Source organism: Urocampus carinirostris, chromosome 5 (assembly GCF_059441175.1).
Source record: "Urocampus carinirostris isolate Australia breed hairy pipefish chromosome 5, RoL_Ucar_1.0, whole genome shotgun sequence".
In the NCBI taxonomy this organism is placed as follows: Eukaryota; Metazoa; Chordata; class Actinopteri; order Syngnathiformes; family Syngnathidae; genus Urocampus; species Urocampus carinirostris.
Window position 1 is genome coordinate 16757478 of NC_142353.1, and position 22069 is coordinate 16779546.

Here is a 22069-nt window from a genome sequence, read left to right on the forward strand (position 1 = left end):
AGAATCTGTGCACCACTCTCACTATAACCCCCCTGTGGAGAGGGAAATCTCTGATCTGGATGAAAAACAATCTGACTTATAACTGTACGCACATTTTTTAGCACATTTATTTTATAGAAACACAGAGGCAAATTAAATGTACATACCGGTCAACTTATACATATCCCTGTGTTTTGTATGTTTTTGATAATTTCCAATTGTGAAAGCCGTACATCAACTTTGTACAAGAATTTCTTTTTTTTAACATTTCTAGAAAGAACGCACCTCATCATGTCAAGTCGGCTCTAATTCAGATTTTATCGGTCACTGGTAGCAAACGACAACGTAGGTTGCTAATTAAGATGAATATGAAAAATCCTGCGCTGCTTCATATAATTCACATTAACTGATCCTTTAACCGCCAGGGCAATACTTCCCGTGGTGTGTCTTGGGCAAGTACAGCCTAGTGGCACCCATCCCTCTCTAAGCTGTTTTTTGGGGGTAGGGGTTTTCTCTCCCACATGAAAACAGATAGTATTGGTTTACATGATTACCAGTAGCAGGAGAACCCCCTGATTTAAGTCAGATACAGCATGTTCATCATCTGGTTACTGTTGATTTTCGGTGTAAATTGTCATAATGAGCAACACTAAATTTTCTTGCAAGTAGGAAATCATCTTAAAAGGATGCTGAAACAATTGTGTGTCTTGCTTGTGTGATAAATAAAATGAACTTGTTTACACATATCATTGTTGTTTTTCTTCTACATGGCCTGTCTTGCTGTAATTAAATAGTTGTGTTTGTAATGTTTGTTATCGCTTAATAAGGGGCATTGCAATCATAAATAAGAGGAGCAATTGGCTAAGGATGACAAGTATTAATGTCTAATGAGCCAGACTGGTGACCTGGAAGCCATGTATGCCCATTAATAACTACTGAAGGTTTAAGTTCAAACACAAAGGATATTGCTGTATAATACACAATTTCAAGAGTTTGTTAAGTAACAATCTACGTTATAACTCGATGTTTTGGTCATCAGAGTTTCCATAGCAACTGCTATGTACCTGGTGGAGATCCCGCCATTATCACTGGACTTGAGCAAGAATTACCGAATTTAAAAAATACATTTGCGAAGATACTCATCTTATGTTTAAATATTTGACATGTTGACAAGTTGTTGACAGCCCGTTTGGGATCCCCGGTAAGAAGCCGGTCATGTTAGCATTAGCTAATAAGCTAATCTTGTTATAAACTGCGTAATCGAGCACCTCCCATTTAGGATGGAGATGTAACGCGATTTGAATAAAATATTTCAAAAACACAAGTTTCGGTTGGTGAATATTCGTTTTTTCTAGATCATTTAACGGGAATGTTTGTTGCGACTTGGAGAAACGAAGAAGCCGGGTGATCGTCGTATAGGCTGAATCAAAATCGCAAATGAATTGCTGTTTTGGGGGAACGTTAAATATGATGTCACGTTGCCGTTTCCCTTCCAGCGCCCGCGAGTCGTTTTGCCTTGAAATAAATCTGCGATCGGTAGCACCACAGCAACAAAGCTCCCAGACAACTTGGGCTAGACACTGCATCGAAGGCAAGGAGCTGGTTCTCAAACTTACCGTCGCTGCGCTTTATTTCCACATACTTGCCGACGACGAGCTTCCCAAACGCCACGGCCATTCTACATTCCCTGCAAAAAATCCAAAAATAAAACGGCTAAATAGCTGGAAGCGAGGTAGGAGAAACAGCCTTTAGGCGAATGGGAGGGATAGCGCGGAGAACCCGCATAAGCTGCAGCTCACAGGTCAGTTCCGGTATCGTATGGGTCCATTTCCTGTCAGAACCCGGAAGTAAACAAACAAACGCTGCAGCGGTTGGTTCGTGCTGGATAGACGCACGCCTATGGTAAACGACCGATTATTTTCTCTTTTTCCAAAGGTGGCTATTGTAAAAGCTTTGTCAAATGACGCCAACAAAAGACTTGTTTAATTCTTTGTTGTACTCATAAGAGTGAGTTACGAATGTTGACAAGCGTCACCCGCCGTTTGGATTCTAGTTTTTACTTTTACTGTGTAGTTATAGCCAGCTGTCATCCTATATGGGTCCTTAATTTCTAAATTTCCCTGATTTTGTTATGGGCGAGAAAGAGCGTTGATCTGTATCTAAAACATATTGACATTCTTCAACTTTATTGTCAATTATGCTAAATGCAGAACATGCAGCACAGATGAAATTACTCCTTCGCCGCTTTGAAACATGCCATGAAGGTAAATAAAAACAAGTGTGCAATAAAAATAGAATGTAAAAATATCTATTCTATCTATCTATATACCTTGGTCATATCCCTCAAGAGGGGTGACTGACAGCAAGACAAAACACATACAATAACAAAGAAAATAAAAAGAGAAAAAAATAGGAAAAAACAAACACAAACATTTTTTGGACCATGGCCAACCCAAATGCCCAAACACCCAAACAAGTTAGGCACCTCGGCACCTAAGTTGGTCATGCTTCCGTCCCTCCAGATGAAACTGGACACAAGAAAGCAGCCATGTCACTCGGGTCAGGGTGACACAACACAATCTTCTGTTCAACTGCAAGGACCGACAGCTTTCACTGGTTTACCCCTGCCGCATCATACAGGTGCCCTGCCCATCCCTTAGAACGCGTTGAAACATCCCACTATCCTTTTACAACACTTCTCCACTCATTCCTATCACCAACAAAATATCTAAAGATTAGAATAGAAAATGTGCAAGGTAAGGCTAAAGTAAATAATTTAAATTGAGCAGTTTTGCATTGATTTGGCAGAAGGGGATGCAGGGCTTGGAGTAGGGAGAGAGTTCAGAGTCCTGACAGCCTGATGGAAGAAGCTGTCCATGAGCTTGCTAGTCCTTGCTTTGAGATTCCGCAGTATTTTTCCTGACGGCGATGGGTTGGAGAGACTTTGAGATGCGTGGGTGGGGTCACCTGCAATCTTGGTTGCTTTGCAGGCAAGGTGGAAGTTGTAGATATCCAGGAGGGGCGTGAAGGGGAAACCTTTCTACTTCAACCAGTTGCTCCACTTATTATTGATTGCAATTACCCTCATTAACCCTTCTTTTGTGTTACGGTCGCCACTGACCCATTTTGGATTTTAAATACATACAAAAAACACATACATTTCTTTATTGCATTAAGGCTTTTTAACTCTATCAGCAATTTTTATTTTAACAAAAAAAAAACACTTCCTGAAATTGTTGCATTTGTATTGTTAGGGTCAGTTTCAACCCAGCTCTAAAAACAACATTATGAAAATCTAGCCTCATCCAGAAATAAAATAATAAGTGGACTGGGAACATTGTTCATCAACTGCGAGTATTATCTCTGCAACAAAGCCACTAAAAGTGTCACTTTTTGTCACACCTGTATCAACACATACTTGCATTCACATACAAGTTCTTGCACAAAAATACTTCTACTCTTATTTGGTTACTTGTTTTGGAGCGGGAAATCAATGTTGTTCTTGGCTGTTGTATGTTGTGTTTCAAATGTTCTGCTTTGTCCTCTTGTGCTTTTCACCGTATTCTTGTTTTTAAGTTATATAGCTTTTTAGACTTGTTAATACATAGTAAATATATATTAGACAAAACAGACACCAACACTAAAGATGTTAAGCGATAATAAAGCTAGATAACACAACACGGCACCTTATTACTTACAGCAAGACAGACTACGAAGAATAAAAACAAATATAATTTGTGTAATGCCCAATTTCGTTGTCACAATATGTTAGCCCATTTGTAACAATGACAATAAAGGTATATTCTATTCTATTCTATTCTATTCTAAACAAATTAATTTTATCTATCTACATTTTTACAACATTTATAGCCGAGTGGTGATATTTTAAAGGGACACTGTGTAACATTTGACCACTAGATGTCGATGTATTATACAGGGAGTGCAGAATTATTAGGCAAGTTGTATTTTTGAGGATTAATTTTATTATTGAACAACAACCATGTTCTTAATGAACCCAAAAGTCTCATTAATATCAAAGCTGAATATTTTGGAAGTTGGAGTGGGGCTTTTTTAGTTTTAGCTATTTTAGGAGGATATCTGTGTGTGCAGGTGACTATTACTGTGCATAATTATTAGGCAACTTAACAAAAAACAAATGTATACCCATTTCAATTATTTATTTTCATCAGGGAAACCAATATAACAGCTCAACATTCACAAATATACATTTCTGACATTCAAAAACCAAACAAAAGCAAATCAGTGACCAATATAGCCACCTTTCTTTGCAAGGACACTCAAAAACCTGCCATCCATGGATTCTGTCAGTGCTTTGATCTGTTCACGATCAACATTGCGTGCAGCAGCAACCACAGCCTCCCAGACACTGTTCAGAGAGGTGTACTGTTTTCCCTCCTTGTAAATCTCACATTTGATGAGGGACCACAGGTTCTCTATGGGGTTCAGATCAGGTGAACAAGGAGGCCATGTCATTAGTTTTTCTTCTTTTAGACCCTTTCTTGCCAGCCACGCTGTGGAGTACTTGGATGCGTGTGATGGAGCGTTGTCCTGCATGAAAATCATGTTTTTCTTGAAGGATGCGGACTTCTTCCTGTACCACTGCTTGAAGAAGGTGTCTTCCAGAAACTGGCAGTAGGACTGGGAGTTGAGCTTGAGTCCATCCTCAACCCGAAAAGGCCCCACAAGCTCATCTTTGATGATACCAGCCCATACCAGTACCCCACCTCCACCTTGCTGGCGTCTGAGGCGGACTGGAGCTCTCTGCCCTTTACTGATCCAGCCACGGGCCCATCCATCTGGCCCATCAAGACTCACTCTCATTTCATCAGTCCATAAAACCTTAGAAAAATCCGTCTTGAGATTTTTCTTGGCCCAGTCTTGACGTTTCAGCTTGTGTGTCTTGTTCAGTGGTGGTCGTTTTTCAGCCTTTCTTACCTTGGCCATGTCTCTGAGTATTGCACACATTGTGCTTTTGGGCACTCCAGTGATGTTGCAGCTCTGAAATATGGCAAAACTGGTGGCAAGTGGCATCTTGGCAGTTGTACGCTTGACTTTTCTCAGTTCACGGGCAGTTATTTTGCGCCTTGGTTTTTCTACACGCTTCTTGCGACCCTGTTGGCTATTTTGAATGTAACGCTTGATTGTTCGATGATCACGCTTCAGAAGCTTGGCAATTTTAAGAGTGCTGCATCCCTCTGCAAGATATCTCACTATTTTTGACTTTTCAGAGCCTGTCAAGTCCCTCTTCTGACCCATTTTGCCAAAGGAAAGGAAGTTGCCTAATAATTATGCACACCTGATATAGGGTGTTGATGTCATTAGACCACACCCCTTCTCATTACGGAGATGCACATCACCTGATATGCTTAATTGGTAGTAGGCTTTCGAGCCTATACAGCTTGGAGTAAGACAACATGCATAAAGAGGATGATGTGGTCAAAATACTCATTTGCCTAATAATTCTGCACTCCCTGTATAGTGCAGGGATCTCCAACGTGGTGCTAATGGGGACTATACCGCCCCAAAGAACACCTAAGTAGCCCATAGACAGGTTCTGAAAATAGGTCACCAGTGGTGGGTCATTACTATTTTATTTTAAGAATTTTGATTTCAAATTGGCATGCTGTTTTTGTGGTTGACTTAACTTCTAATAATTACAACCTCGAAATAACATAGTAACAGGTCTCAGCTCTAATTTTAGTACACATCTTAAGTATGCTTACATTTATATTGGGAATTTCATTGGCTAACCAATGTGTCTATCATATAAATCGGTCACTACTGGCTGATGACTATTAGAGCCAAAGTTATACATGTCGTTTTTTTTCAATACAGGCTTAATTCCCGTAAAAAAAACTTGGTTGAGATTCAGGTTTAAACGGGCATGTTAAAAATCATCTCAAGAGTTTGTTTACTTTTAAAATTGAATTATTGGGGAAAACAAACGGAATACAACAAGGAAATGCTTTTAGACAATTTTTTTTTCAATCTGCCTGTATTATCGTGCGTTTTGGGGAAAATATTTTACACGGTTAGATTCACTGGACTATCGTAAATGTAACGAGACCATGATTGCGGAGAATCGTTTAATGAGTGTAATGCTACGGCGTTTTTTTGGTGAGTTATACTGGCTTTATAGTTTTAAGGCATCCTGTTTCAAACTGATGGTGATGTTTCTGTGATGAGTATATTTTGAAATAGTAATCATATCTTGAATCCCAAGACTTAAAGCTTTCTATTGATATGTGACATGACGTACGGTGACATTGTGAAGTCTTCTTTTCCTGAACAGTTCGTCAGAAAGTTCAGGGGTTAAATATGAAAGCACACAACTAGAAGCAGAGCAACCAGGGGTAATTCAATGAAAGGATACTGTCAGACAATTTGGATTTAAATAATCCATAGGCAAAATCTAATTAAGATCATATGATTCAGATATCTCTTAGGCCAGCAGCAAGGACCTTGCAGCCCTGACGGCCCACCACTGAGTTGTAGATATCATAATGTGTAGCTTCTTTTACCCTGATATTTTTTAAAGGTTTAGGATATGGATTTCCAAGTTGCAAAACACAATGCACAAGTTAAAAAAAATCAACAGGGACACGTACATTACAGCTGACCCCCACCCCCCTAGTTTCTTCACTTTCTAGAAGCTACTAGATTTCTCTGGGTCCCCCAGCTGTCAAACTGCCCCCCTCCCATCCCAACACACACCTACCCTCCTCCAAACTTGCATCAGGCTTGCTAGTAAGTTCTCAGCTGTCTGCGCCCTAAATAAACCTTATCAGGAGGAGACCATTTTTGAGACTGGGGTTGCTTTTCTTAGATACTTATGCTCACTGGTATTAATTAGATCAACATATTTGCTTTACTTGTTCCTGCAATATATATGTATTTTTTAAAAGAATCTAAGACAACCTTTTAAGTAATATTGTATTTGTTTCCTCAGTGGAACTTGCAAGTTGGTGCCCCCCTCCCACCTGTCATGAATGGTCCACCGTCTGTCGTCCCGCCTCATCGAGGCGACTACTATAAACTGGTGCCTCAGTGGAAGCAGTTAGAAATCCAGCGTCCTTCTCATCTGACTGAAGATCTGAGGACGGCTATTGAGAGCAATATTGGTTTTAAAGAGGTGCAAGGTAAAGGTGTGTGGGGGGGAGAGTTTGAAAGACTTTAGACATTATGTGGGCGTATGTATGATAAAAGATGATTTGAAGTGCAAGAAGTATGAACCTTTCCATTAGGAAATCAGAATTTGTTGTGCTGGTCATGGCACCATGGCCAAAAAAGGCCAGATGGGAGGCCATTGAAAGTTACAGATAGCATGTGCTTGAGATAGTGTGCTTAGCTATTTGCTACCAAAGATTCAAGTCAAAACCAGACATCTTACTTTTGACGGTGAGATTCAGTACATTAAAATATATGTATATATTTGCTAATTGGAATATGTTTGCACGGTAGTGGCTGCTCATCATGTTTTGAGTCTATGTAATGGCAGCTTGACAATAGGGCTGCATCTAATGACTATATCAATAGTCGACTAGTCACCGACTATTAAAACGATGAGTTGAATAACATATAATTAATCATTTTTTTTCACTTTCAGCGTGAAATAATAATAAACACAATCAAAATTGGTACAATAAAGTACATCTTTTATTGGAGATACTGCAAATTTGTACAAAATAAAATCCTATCCTAAAGCAATTACCCACTATGCTCAGTTAATAGAGACATACATCTATAGATAAACTCTGTCCATTTTTAGGGACAGGCAAATAAAGAATAAATTAATATCCAGTAAACATTTTCTATCCCTGTGAAGAAAGAACAGGCTAGTCAGCACCAGTATAACAGTAAATAAATCGAATATTATGTGCATTTTGTAAAGTGTATTCAGTGGCCAACTGCGAAATCTGAAACAAAAGAAACTAACAATTTGCATTAGTTTTAAATAAAACAGTTTTAACAAACGGTGTTTGTCATTTTTAACATTTTAACAACTGATGTTTGTTTTTCAGACTGCATGCATTTAACTTCAAATACTTTTGTCAGGCAAAGTCTGGCAAAACTCTCAAACTTTTTTTAATAGCGAAATGTATGCAAATAAAATGTACAACAAATGTCATCAAAACCGGATTGGCTTTAATGTTCCTTGAATCTTAGCAAGGCAAGTTAGACTCCGTTTCGTTCACCTATCTGACTTGCTTTCTTTTTGAATGTTCGTTTAACTGACATGATACACAAAGTCTGCTTTATAAACTCTGCCAAGTAGTCTCTTTAATTCGCTGCATCCTGGCTGAATGCCACCATACTTAAGAATTTTGGGAAGTGTACTTTATGTTGACGCTGTCATTCTATGTTACCTCTCGAGACGGAGACAATATTGCGCATGAGCAACTCTCAGCAGAGATTATAATCACGCAAGATGCCTCACTCCGTTCGAAAAATGATTCTGGTGACAATACTCGACAATGGAATTCATTGTCGACTATTTTTATGATCATTTTTTTGTCGACAACCTTAACCAATCGTTGCAGCCCTACTTGACAATCTACTGGCAATGCCTTTTGATTACAACTTTTTTAATAGATGGGAGATCCAATCGAGTTAAAAGATGAGGGAAACAAACATTTCCAAGCTGGACATATTGACAAGGCCATTGAATGTTACACCCAAGCAATCAATCTGTGTAAGGACAAAAAGTTGCTGGCGGTTATTCACAGAAACAGAGCTGCGTGCTATTTAAAAAAGGTAGGAAGCGCTCCTGTACCTGTTCTCAAACATATATACAGCATGTATTTTGAAATCAGTCTTGCAAACGTGATGGTTTTGATGTCTTAACAGGAAAAATATTCCAGTGCAGCCTCTGATGCATCCAAAGGTACCAAATTGTAGCAAATGACTTGCACTGTAACCACAAAACAAAACACAGTATTCATACTTTGTCTTTTGCATTGCAGCTATTGATGTCGATGCAGCTGACATCAAAGCCTTGTACAGGCGCTGCCAAGCTCTGGAGAAGCTCGGAAAACTCGACATGGCTTTCAAAGACGTACAGAGATGCGCGACCATTGAACCAAAGAACAAAACTTTTCTGGAGACTCTTCGCAGGTTGGGAGCTGAAATCCAGTCTAAGGTCAGTCTTGAATGGAGCAGAGGTGCGTGAGATAACACAGATATAAGCACAGAGCTGTGTATCTTTTACAGTTATTTTTTACTTTTTGGAGATTACGTTTTTAATGGGACTAACTGTCAATTAGAACAACAGATATAAATGGGAGTGCAGTACCTGAGATTTTTACAAAACATAAAAAGATGCCTTTATCTTAAAATAATTCAAAGAGAAGTATTAAATTTTGTCATAATCAGAAGAAATGTAACTAGGATATTTCACATAAATATAATTTTTATTCAGAAGGAAAATTTGTTTTGGATATAAGTTAAAATTAAAAAAAGAAGCATTTTTTAGAACATATATTTACTGAGGCATAATGTAATGGTGATCATTTTTGAAAAATGTTATCTTTAAACTGCACAAAATAAGTAGGTAAATGTAAATCTGACATGACAAAGTATTACTATCTGGCTTTATTAGAAATATGTATATTAATATTATTTCTATTTTTACAATGTGCAAAATGATCTTCCAACAGATAAAGCATATTTAAAACTATTTGGATTTAATTTGGGCAGCACTGCAGCGCAGTGGTTAGCGCGTGTGGGGCACAGTTCTGAGGTCATGAGATCAAACCTCCCTGTGTGAAGTTTGCCTGTTCTCCCGGTGCTTGCGTGGATTTCCTCCGGGCACTCTGGTTTCCTCCCACATTCCAAAAACATGCGTTTCAGGTTAATTGGCTGGTCCAAATTATCCCTAGGTGTGAATGAGCAAGTGAGTTGTCTCTGTGCCCTGCGACTGGCTGGCAACCAGTTCAGGGTGTCCCCTGCTCACTGCCCAAAGATAGCTGTGATGGGCTCCAGCCCCCCCGCGACCCTATTGATTATAAGTGGTGCAGATAATGGATGGATGGATGAATTTAATTTACAATTATTTTACTTCCTGGTATTTTGATTAAAAAAAAAACAATTTTGGAAATTGACTTTTTGCAAAAACACAATTTTTAGTTATAACTATTTTTTGTCATGTATTTTATTCCAAATACCTAAAAGAAGTCAAACATACAAATTAATTTGCAGCTTGTCATAAATTAGATAAAATATTTTGTAAATATCTTATTTGTGCTGATTAAGGGCACTTAGCTAAAAAAACACAAGTGGTAATTCACTTAATTGGCTGTGAAACACTCCTTTACAAATTACACAACTATTATCAAAACATAACAAAAATAGAAAATATTTAATTTATCCCTGCCCTCTGTTTTACAGCTCAAAACAACATTCTCCACTGATTCAAGGGTACAGAACATGTTTGATATCCTCCTCGATGAAGAAATGGAAAAGGAAAAAAAAGAAAAGGTATTTATTTGTTGCTGTTGACTACAACTAAAACCTGTACATGTAAAAAAGCTCAGTATTATAATGAATCTCTTTTTTGGGTCAAGGCTGCCAACAACCTGATCGTATTATCCAGAGAAGATGCAGGAGCAGAGAGAATATTTCAGAATAACGGCGTTCCCCTGCTCCTTAACATGATTGAAACAGGAAAGGTTGAGATGATCCTCGCTGCTATCCGTACACTTTCGGGAATGTGCACAGGACACAAAGCTCGGGTGAGAATCAAATGTACAGTACATGAAATTGATGGTGTTGATGCGCACATCCAACACTGACAGTTATAAAGAAATACGATTAAAAGTACACTCAAAGTACACCTTTCACTTTGCAGACGATGGCCATTATTAATATGGTTGGCGTTGATAAATTGTGTAGCATCATGGCACTGGAGAACGAGGAGATTGCTCTGGCAACATGCAATCTTTTCCAATGCATCAATGACTCCCTCACTGGTGGGGATAAGAGAGAATATGGGAAAGAAGAAGCTTTGGTTTTAGGTCAGTATGCATTAGTTGAGGGTTTTGAGCAAACAAAATTTAGTTGTCACCTTCAACATCAAAATTAGAAGAAAACACGGAATGGGTGCTTTAAATATTCAATCTTGTTTTTGTCCTCACAGATGCCGCGAAAGATTTGAAGACTATTCTTCTCTCTTTATTGGAGATGGTTACCAGCAAAAAGGTGTCTGGCCATGGCAGGGATCAAGCGCTGAACCTTCTGAGCAAGAACGTTCCTCGCAAAGGAAAAAAAGAGCCTGACTACTCAAGGACCCTTTTCACTGTTGATCATGGTGAGTCAGAAAAGATCTATAGCTCTCTAACTAAACATCCCCTGCCAAATTAAGACATCTGTATATTATATCAGAGATGCGATAACTTCTGCCCATGGGGGTGTTTTTCTTTTTGTTTCATTTCAAATGTGTTGTTTTGGTCGACTTGGTCTTAAATTTGATTTCAAAAGGCATTACAAAGTCTTGAATTCGACTTACTTAAGCCGTGGGAACTCTGTCACTATCATTTGTCAACTAGAAAACATTTGAGGAAACAAACCATTCGGATGTTATTTTACTTAAACCAGAAGTCACTGACCCGCGGTTTAAGATAATGCGATTACACTCTCATACAGTACGTGAATGTCTCTCTTAAATGCAACTTTTAATTCTGAACTACGCTTTTTATTCGAAGTGATTGGAAATCATAGGTTAGCATCTGGATTAAAGAATTAAACAAATTAGAAAATAGCACCTCTGTGTCTTTGAAGAAGTTTAAAGAAGCTCTATCTCATTTCCATAATAGATATGAATTCTCACAGCACAGTTCCCAACGTTTTAATAAAAAATAAAAAGTCTGGTCAAGTCATGTATATTTGTATAGCCCTTACTCACAGGTAGTGTCAAAGGGCTGCACAGACCACAGGCTATTGCAGACTACAGACTACACGAGGGCAAGAAAAAACTCAAAAACCTCAACATAAGGAAAATGAAGAAACCTTAAGAAGGGAATGCACTTGAGGTAGTAACCCTTCCAGGATGACCAGGCTGCAATGGATGTTGCAATAACAAGCAATACACAGATATTTTCAACATGAAATATAGGTCATTCATAAGAATAGAATAGTGTGTCTTTAGCCTAGATTTAAACAGTTCCACTGAGGTTGCAGATCGAATCTCAAAGGGTGGAGCATTCCACAGCACCGGGGCCCAATGGAGAAGCAGCAAAATTACTTTTAATCAATCATTTAAGCATTTTTGCACTTAAATTAGTGTATGTGTGCTATTTTTTGTCACTCTCCAGTTTCCTTGAGTATCTGTAAAGTAAAAATGTAGTGTCCTAAAATCAACTCTGCTCTTTAGTGCGAAAGATTATTTTTTTTATATTTTAATTTGACAAAACAGAAGTTATTTGTAAAAATAAGTTTATAAAGTACAGTACTTTTATTTGTTAAACAAATGCTTGAGTCTGTAAATTGGGTTTGTTCTTTGGTTTCAATGTATAATAAATAAATATTTTTACTTGTTGGATTTTTGGTAATCATGGGACCTTTTTGGAAGACAACACTCGTGAAAAAAGGAGGGATTACTGTATTTTTCTTTTTATTTCTAGGTTTAAAAAAGATCCTCAAGGTGTGTGGTCAGGTTCCCGAACTGCCAGACCAGTTGCCCATGACCGAGAACACACAGCTCATTGCCAGCGTGCTGCTTAACCGTCTCTATGATGACCTCACGTGTGACCCAGAGAGAAACAACTTCAGGGACATTTGTGATGAATACATCAAGTACGCCTATAAACCCTTCACATAGATTCCAAGACCATAGACTTGATATACACTACAGTTCATAAGTTTGGGGTCACCCAGAAAATGTTGTGTTTTCCAGGAAAAAAGTCACACTTGTATTTATCAAATGAGTTGTCCAATGTCTGTGTTCTTTGACCAATACTAATGTCTTCCTTTTGTTGGCCAATATCAGATACACCTTTTTCTTTGGCACTCTGCCTTGAAGGCCAGCATCATGGAGTTCCTTTTTTTCACTATAGATTTTGATATATGTACATTGCAGATACCATTTATTCAATTTGCTTTTTGAGGACACGTAAGGCATTTATTTCTCAAACTAGACTCTAACTTGCTTGTTCTCTTGCCACTTCTCTTTCTACTCTGGTTAGAGCATGTTTGTGCTGTTCTCTTAAGGAGTAGCATACACCGTTTTACAAGAACATCAGTTTCTTAGCAATCTCTTTCCGTAATTTCTCAAAACAAGAATAAAGTGTTGAGTTTCACTTGAACGTTCTTTTTCTGGACACTCTGAAAGTTGAATCAAACCAAAAACGGTGATGCGCCAAACACTCAACTAACTCAAAGGAAGGCCAGTTTTATAGCATATCCAACCAGCTAAACATTACAACTGTATTTATATAATTGCAAAAGGGTTTTCTAATTATCCTTTAGCTTTCTAGCGTAATTAGCAAACGCAATGTAGTATTAGAACGCTGGAGTGCTAGGTTCTAAAATGGGTCTATATACACTTATGTAGATATTGCATTAAAAACAGATATTTGAGGCTAAAATAGTCATTTATCACGTTTACAATGCATGGCGCGTATTTCTGATTAGTTGGATGCTATCTTCTTTGAACACCCCCCCCCCACACACAAAAAAAACAGTGCTTTTCCTTCTAAAATTAGGACCTTTCTAAGTGACTCCAGACTTTTGAATAGTCGTGTGTTTTTTTGCTCCTGCTGATATATTCCCCTCCTTCACAGATCCAAAATCGACCCCAACGACATGGACAAAACGATCCATGCCATCAATGTGATTTCAGGGCTGCTGCAAGGTCCATTTGAAGTGGGAAATGCTTTGGTGGGAAGACAAGGCATCATGGAGATGATGGTGGCGCTGTGCGGCTCCGAGCGCGAGGTGGACCAAATGGTCGCTGTGGAGGCGCTCATTAATGCCTCCACAAAGATGAGCCGTGCCAGCTTCATCATCACCAATGGCGTCTCGTTGCTTAAAGACATTTATAAGAAAACCAAAAATGAGAAGATAAAAATACGCGCCCTGGTGGTAAGTGTAAAAAAAAGACTCAATAGTTACAGTTACAAGTTCATCCAGCCATCCATTATCTGCACCGCTTATCCTCAGTAGGGTTGCGTGGGTGCTGGAGTCCATCCCAGCCATCCAGGGGCAGTGGGCAGGGGACACCCTCAACTGGTTGCCAGCCAGTCGCAGGGCACACAGGGACAGACAATTCGCTCGCTCATTCACACCTAGGGACAATTTGGACCGGCCAATTCACCTGACATGCATGTTTTTTGGAATGTGGGAGGAAACCGGAGTGCCCGGAGGAAATCCACGCAAGCACAGGGAGAACATGCAAACTCCACACAGTAGGTTTGATCTCATGACCTCAGTACTGTGCAGCACACGCGCTAACCATTGCTCCGCCGTGCTGCCCCAGTTACAAGTTACTTCATCTTAAAAGTAATTGTGTTACCCCTCAGATTACTGACACCCAAAAGTAGCAGGTTAGTCTGAAAGTAATTATTGTGTTACAAATAATTATATGCTCACATTAATGCCGACCCCCTAAAACTGCTGAAAAATAGACACATAAAAAGAAATCGAAGAAAATGTGTAAACCAACCTGTGGAAGGGGTGAACCGTTTACATTTATTGGCTTGTGCAATCTTAAGAACTTCAAAAAGAACACAGCCAAGACATTCCATATCCATTTTGCCGTTTTTTTCAACCACTCGAAAAAGTCCTTCTCCATTTCTGGATAATGTTTTTTTCTCCAGGCAAGGTGTATTGCAAAAATACTTTGACCAATAAAAGACCAAAATTCAGCACTCTACAGTAAATTCTGTGCTCACGTTTGGCCCATTGATTTTGTTTTTCCTATATGATCTTTGCCCCCTTCCCACTCGCTGCCCACCATTCGTTACTGGTGACACACAACCAAATATGTGCATATAACCTCACCCCCTGATTTCAGTATTTTGTTTTGTGGTTGTGAATTTGGCTTATATGTAAGCATACATGGTAGGGAGAATATCAGTAGGGAGAAATTATGTGTTCTTTGCTTAAGACTAAGACACCATAATTTTATTTTATTTATTTTTTTTGTCGGTAGATATTTACACCCCACCCTTTGTGGTTGTTGTAATCAGATTTGTGTTGCTGGCAAATTGAAGATATTATGCTTTGTGAGCAAAGGAGGTGCCGGAAAAGAGAAGCAGACATGAGAATTGATGATCTAGTTTTAAGAAGAAGCAGAGTAACGCACCATATTGTAATGGCTTTGGAGTTACAAAATGTTCTAAATAACGCTTAATAATACTCATTTCTGAGAAAATTATTAGCGTCTATCTTTTCTAATGCAATAATCCCAAAATTGGAAATAACACGACAAATCTTGATTGCCTTAGTTTGCTCTTGGTATTGTAAATGGATTAATAAGCAGCTTATTTTGAATTAGAGGCTAGTCTTTTTGTGTGAAATGGTAATTTTTGTCATTTAGCACAGCAATAGAATCAAGAATACCATGTTTCGGCTACTGGGAGTGTATAGAACAGGTTTTTTAAAGAATTGTTTTGTTTTGACTTCCCTTTTAAGGTAATATTTTATACAAATGCTAATTTCCTCAACAGGGTCTCTGCAAACTTGGTTCAGCAGGTGGTGATGACTACAGTTTAAGACAGTTTGCTGAAGGCTCCACTGAAAAACTGGCCAAGCAGTGCAGAAAGTGAGATTTCACAGACATCAAATTCAATGTATTTAACGTATGTTGTAAAAATCAGTACATGGGATTTTATAATCATGTCAACAAGAGATGGGTGATCCTTATTTCATGGTATTATTACTTGCGAGGGTAGGCAATACTGACTTGAGTGGCCAGTTTACCTTCAGGAACTAGTAATTTAAAAACATTATACTGTCATTACTTCACTCAACTCTAAAGAAAAATTGTATTTTGGGATATGCATGTGTTTGTTTAAAAAAAAAAAAAACTGTCTTTTGAGGTTTGGTGTAATTTGATGTTCCAAAAGGATCGATATCGGTATTGGTTACTACTCAAGTGTTTGATGTTGTTATAATCCGTATCTCCCTGAAAAGGTTTTATTGCATATACTTTTTACTTTTGTATGGTACTTGCACAAAAGTATTGGGATAGTTTTTCACAAATTACAAGGGAAAGGAAAACGATAATTTTCAGGTGGTGTTTGAATAACTTAAATTTAGGAACATCTATGTGATAAGGGCTCTTGCCCCATTCTGGTATTTTGCCTTATTTCATGAACATATACGATATTTTGTTTATGTAACTGATATCACGTTTGTAAAACCTTTTTATCTGTTTTTTTTCTCAAGGCTTAAAAAATGCACATTATTATTTTTCTTCCAGGTGGCTTTGCAACCCAATGATCGATGCCAAAACAAGGAAATGGGCTGTGGAGGGTTTGGCTTACCTAACTAACGATGCTGATGTCAAAGATGACTTTGTTGAGGACGAACAGGCATTAAAAGCCATGTTCGAACTGGCCAAGGTTGGAAATGAACAAATAAAAACATATTTATGTTAATCTGGATTTGAATGACACCTCCACTTGTTTTCAATTTAGTCTAAAGATAAAACAATCATATACGCAGTGGCCTGTACTTTGGTTAACTGCACCAATACATATGAGAAAAAGGAGATCATCCCTGAGCTGGTACAGTTGGCAAAGTTCTCAAAACAGCATGTCCCTGAGCAGCACCCCAAGGTACGACAAAATACTGTACGTGCTCTACTGATGCACACGCTACTCACATTATGATTCAAATATGATTCAAGGACAAGAAGGATTTTATTGAGAAGAGAGTGAAAAGGCTTCTCAAGGCTGGAGTCACATCTGCCCTTGCTGTCATGGTGAAAGCAGACAATTCCATTTTGACGGACCAAACCAAAGAGATGCTCTCGAGGTACAAGAGGATATAATAGCAATTGACGTGCATCATGAAACGGAATACAGCAAAATTGAAATGTAGGGATGTAAACAATATGTTAACCCATTTTGTAACAATGACAATAAAGGTATATTCTATTCTAAGTAACGCTGTCCAGCTGAGTTCAAAGAGCCCTTATGATTTTTTTCCCACTCCGCCTATCTGCTTTTGTCTTACTTTTATCAAAGCTGTTAGGGCCGCAGAAGGTTGATAGGAGAGGGAGGCTGGAGTGTGAACTTCAGCTTGTCACATCAGTTTTTTAATTAGTGTAGCATGAAAATGGTGAAAGTAAGAATAGACCTGTTTCAAGTACTGTCCAAACACAACCCATATCCTAAAAAAAGAGGGGAAAAAGAGTGTATTCAATTGCGTCTAAGAAATTCAAGTATTTGCAATGAAGGAGCTTGACAGAGGCTGCAATAATAACACAAGCCAGAAGATGGCATCAGCGACTGAAAAAGTTCCAAATTCCATACAGAACCTTTAATAGTGTATAAATACAGTGATTATGTACAAAGATTTAACTTTTCTTTTTGTTTTAAGGGTTTTCTTGGCATTGTCGGAGGACCCCAAAGATCGTGGCACCATCGTTGCACATGGTGGTGGAAAAGTGAGTTTGATTGTTGATTGATAAACCTAAATGAAATATAGCGATGTGCAAGCTTTTACCTCTGCCCTCAGGCTTTGATTCCTCTGGCACTAGAAGGGACCGAGGCTGGAAAAGTAAAGGCCTCTCACGCGCTTGCTAAAATTGCAGCCATTTCCAACCCAGAGATCGCGTTTCCTGGGGAAAGAGTAAGATAAAGACACCGTTTGTATATTTTTTTAAAGACATTTCACATCATCTTGACTTGTTCTTATTGTTTCTCTCTACAGGTGTATGAGGTGGTAAGGCCTTTAATAAACCTTCTCCACTCAGACAGAGATGGAATCCAAAATTTCGAGGCTCTTCGAGGCCTCACCAACTTTGCTGGTTTTAGTGAAAAACTCAGGTAAGGCTACATCCAATTATGTACGACAATATGTATCCCTCAAAATTAATTTTCATGTATCTTTTGTTTTAATATGGCTTTTGCAGGACAAAAATCGTAAAAGAAAATGCGCTGCCAGATATTGAAAGCTATATGTTTGAGGAACACGAGCAGATCAGACAGGCTGCCACGGAATGCATGTGCAACCTTGTGACATCCAAAGTTGTAAGCAACTATATCAAATCCACCCAGAGAGGCTGTGTCCTTTCACTTTTGCTGTGTATAATGTTTCCAATTTGGGAATGTGTGTGCAATATTCATATTGAAGGTCCAAGAGCGCTATCTAGAGGATGGTAATGATAAGCTGAAGCTGCTTATACTGCTTTGTGGGGAGGATGATGACAAACTCCAGATTGCTGCAGCGGGCGCACTGGCAATGCTCACGGCTGCTCAGAAAAAGCTTTGCACAAAGATGACTCTTGTGGTAGGTATCCCACTAGATATCACTCATGGAAGAAATTGATTAATACATTACAGATAAAGCTCACTACTCATAATAAAAAGGGTGTGAAACATCCAGGGATGGTCACAGTTTTGTATCTCAGCAAGTGATTACTCATAATCTTGTTCACGAGCAGATTTCTATGCTCAGTTTACGTTATCATTTATTTTATTTAACTTTTTTTTCTAGTAAAAACCTAAAATAACACTCAAAATATGAAAAATTATCTGATATAATGTGGGTAGATCATTTTAATTCCTCTGAATTATAAGAACATTTTTCCCATTTTACAGTACTATGTCCTAAATTTGTACTTAAAATAAAAACAAATAATACTTAGCTTTGTGAAAGGAGAGTAACATTCTTAACTAATGAATTGGATTGATGGATTTGAAAAGTAGTAAAAGTAAAAATGATATACTCCTTAAAAGTAGGAAAATGAACCAAATTCGATTGAACCCCCCCAAAAGAAAAAACTAACCTAATACTCAAAAACAGCCCCAAACAAAGAATAAAAACAACCAAAACCAGATTTAAAAAAAAATTGGAGAGAGAGAGAGAGAGAGAGAGAGAGAGAGAGAGAGCATGAGAGCATTTGAACACCTTGCTAATTTGATATTTCTCTCCCTTAGAAATAATGGAGGGGTCTGAAAATTTCATCATAGGTGTATGTTCACTGTGAGAGAGATAAACTAAAACAGAAACCGCAATGCATGATTTTTTTTTTTATTTTTTTAGGACTGGGGCCACAAACTATGGTCCCACATGTTTGAGACAACCCTTATAATGGTGTATAAAAAAGCAACACTTGAATCACACTTCATTAATCCCTTAACACCTGGGTCATTGGGGCACCACTTCCTGCGGTGTGTCTTGGGCCAGTACAGCCTCTCCTGGCCGTTTTTAGAGAAGGGGTTTCATCCTCTACATGAATCAGATAGTACTGGCTACCAGTAGAAGGAGAAAACCTCCATTTCTAACTCGGCTACAGCACCTTTATCATCTGGTCGCTGTTGTTTTTGGGTGTAAAGCGTCATTTCACCCATCAGAGATAGGCCGGAACTTGGCATTGACGGGCAGTGGCACGTGCCAATACTGATACTAGCTCCTAAATCATTGGGGACAAACTAATTTGGTTTGAACTTTTGAGTATCACGTCGTACAATACACCTTGCATCACTCGTGGCTTTCATATTTTCCTTGATAAACAAACTTTGTGGCGATGATGTTGCGTCCTTTGTTTTTGTGACGGATTAAAGGCTCAAAGGCGTTGTGCCTGGTAAATTACCCCCCCAAAATTGATATACTGTATATAGTTTTATAATATATTACATAAATATATGAATAAATCATTCAAACAACTGGTTTCATTAAAAATACATATATATTTTCAATAAAATGGGTACACATACACAATAAATACATAAACATTGAAATAAATAGATTAATCATCCAGCAACTGTCTTTACAATTCTCTCTCAACAGACCCCCCAATGGCTTGAGATCCTCCAGCGATTGTGTCTACACACAAACCCAATGGTCCAACACCGCGGCCTGGTGACAGTCTACAACATGCTCAATTCTGACAACTTGGATCTGGCCAAGAAACTCATCGAGAGTGAGTTGCTGGAAATCATGTCGGTCATTGGGAAAGCGGAAGACAATCCTAAGAGGCAAGATGTGATCGACGCAGCACGTTCGTGTCTGGTCAAAGCTATGGACCTGGGCCTCATCAAACCCTTCGCCACCCCTTCCTAAACACCGCGCTTTTGTAATTGGTTTTGAACAGATTTTTTTAATGTACAATTCGTCACTGCCACCGCCAGTACCGTATTTTCCAGACTATAAGGCGCCCCCTCAAAACCCCAAATTGGCCTTCGATTTAAAACTAAGCCTTAGAACCCGTTGCGCCTTATGCAGCGCAAAATATGGTCGATAAGATTGGAAATGCACACAGTATTTATATGCGCGCTACTACGCAAGCTTTTACGGTATTTGCGCAGTGAATGATTAATCGAAAAACATCACTGACTCAACTTTCTAATTATTGTATGCAACAGGAATCGCTCGCGGGTCGCAGCGGTGAGAGCAATGACACTTAACCACTAGACCGCCTATAGGACAAGCCATTGGATTTTATCTTGTTGTCACACTATTTTTACTCACTGTGCCAGAGACAAATGTTAGAAAGTTGTCCTAAAAAATCCAAATCAATTCGAAGTTCAATTCATCATCAGATACATCAGATAGTTGTTTCCCTTGTCGTGCTTTTAGTCCGGAAAATGCAGTAATTGTCTTTGCAATTAAACTGTCTTCTCATGTAAATCGAAAACCTGTCAACCTGTTTGTTTTTGCCATACAAAGTATGTTTATTATTAATTTTAAGGCGCGTACGACGTACAAGAAAATTTATACGGAAAAACGCCAATTTGTCAATTATGGGTACCATCCGGTATACACCGACTATCACGAAACAGCAAATCAATCAAGTCAAACGAGTCCGCAAGTCATCTCATCTCATTAGCCGTACCGCTTATCCTCATTAGGGTCGCGGGCGCGCTGGAGCCCATCCCAGCCATCTCGGGGCAGTGGGCAGGGGACACCCTGAACTGGTTGCCAGCCAATCGCAGGACAAACAGGGACAGACAACTCAACAATTTGGACCGGCCAATTCACCTGAAATGCATGTTTTTGGAATGAATGTGGGAGGAAACCGGAGTGCCCGGAGGAAACCCACGCAAGCACGGGTAGAACATGCAAACTCCGCACAGGAAGTCTGGAGCTGGATTTGAACCCACGACAGGTTCCCATGACATGAACTGTGCCGCACAAGCGCTAACCACTGCGCCGCCGTGCTGCCCTCCGCAAGTCATTCTGATCTGAAAACAACAAGCGGGGTTGATTGAGTAACATTGGATTTCATGTGGTAGTTGTGTAGTGAAAGGAAGTCCGTCTCTTTTTAGAGAACCAGCTTTTTCGGCTCAACTCAAACGGCTCACTTGCTAAGATGCATTATTTTACGAATTATCATGTTGTATAAAGAAGTTAAGAAAAAAAGGAAGTATAAAAGGAGAAAATGAAAAAAGACTGGTTTGTGGTTATCCCTTTAATCAGTATATTACCAACAATAATTTAATGCAGAAAATGAATTAATAATTTGAATAAGAAAATATATTATTCTACTTAATTATATTTGCATGTATTTTTTCCTTCTACAGTGAACGTCCAAGCTACTTCATTTTTGAACTTGTTTTAGAATAAATCTCATTCATGTCGAGCAACTCAGTATCTCACAAAAATGTTATTTATCAATATATATGATATAACGAAACACATTTACAATATAACATGCAAAACTACATAAATAAACACGTTTAAAAAAGTATGGTGTAAGATTATTTTGTAAGGGAAAATACGACAGTTTGTTAGGGCATGGAGCCGTGGAGGTTGACAGGTATGCAATGTAGAAAGAGGTATTCGATGACCAATCTTCTTTTGAATCGCACGATTAAACTGTTCATTTTATAGCCAACAGACGGCGTAAGTGAGTGTGTTTTCAAAGTTGTGTGGCACTGAATGGCACGCGACGCGAGCGAAC

The 22069-nt window shown here is 38.7% G+C and overlaps 2 protein-coding genes across 5 annotated transcripts in view; one reads left to right on the plus strand and one right to left on the minus strand.

The window, feature by feature from the left end:
- The window catches only part of LOC148365608 (kinesin-like protein KIF2A), a 26932-nt gene extending 25040 nt beyond the window's left edge, over nt 1-1892 (minus strand). For both annotated transcript variants that reach the window (XM_088335996.1, XM_088335995.1), the window contains exons 1-2: nt 1779-1892; nt 1596-1666 (exon numbers count right to left, since the gene is read on the minus strand). In XM_088335996.1, the coding sequence (XP_088192122.1) occupies nt 1596-1666; nt 1779-1807 (100 nt within the window). In that variant the 5' untranslated portion in view covers nt 1808-1892. The remainder of the gene's footprint in view (nt 1-1595; nt 1667-1778) is intronic.
- unc45b (unc-45 myosin chaperone B) lies at nt 1833-22003 on the plus strand. 3 transcript variants are annotated; one of them, XM_088335989.1, is made up of 21 exons: nt 1833-1881; nt 6950-7145; nt 8593-8754; nt 8848-8884; nt 8964-9139; nt 10387-10476; nt 10563-10730; nt 10847-11012; nt 11135-11305; nt 12618-12789; nt 13776-14076; nt 15663-15757; nt 16418-16559; nt 16635-16775; nt 16847-16974; nt 17542-17608; nt 17680-17793; nt 17875-17990; nt 18077-18194; nt 18298-18453; nt 19957-22003. In XM_088335989.1, exons 3-21 carry the CDS (start codon nt 8593-8595, stop codon nt 20227-20229), a joined length of 2793 nt encoding a protein of 930 aa, XP_088192115.1. In that variant the 5' UTR covers nt 1833-1881; nt 6950-7145; the 3' UTR covers nt 20230-22003. The 3 variants fall into 3 exon arrangements, with proteins under 3 accessions (XP_088192115.1, XP_088192112.1, XP_088192113.1); XM_088335986.1 differs by having other exon boundaries at nt 6950-7139; XM_088335987.1 differs by lacking the exon at nt 1833-1881 and adding an exon at nt 2058-2243 and having other exon boundaries at nt 6950-7139.
- The last annotated feature ends 66 nt before the right edge of the window (nt 22004-22069 follow it).

Bases quoted from the DNA above. Each gene is read 5' to 3' on its own strand.
- unc45b (XM_088335989.1), top strand. From the start codon at position 8,593: ATGGGAGATCCAATCGAGTTAAAAGATGAGGGAAACAAACATTTCCAA. The intron at 16,560-16,634 runs GTTGGAAATGAA...TTTTCAATTTAG, and splicing joins CCATGTTCGAACTGGCCAAG to TCTAAAGATAAAACAATCAT. The intron at 17,991-18,076 runs GTAAGGCTACAT...TGGCTTTTGCAG, and splicing joins GGTTTTAGTGAAAAACTCAG to GACAAAAATCGTAAAAGAAA.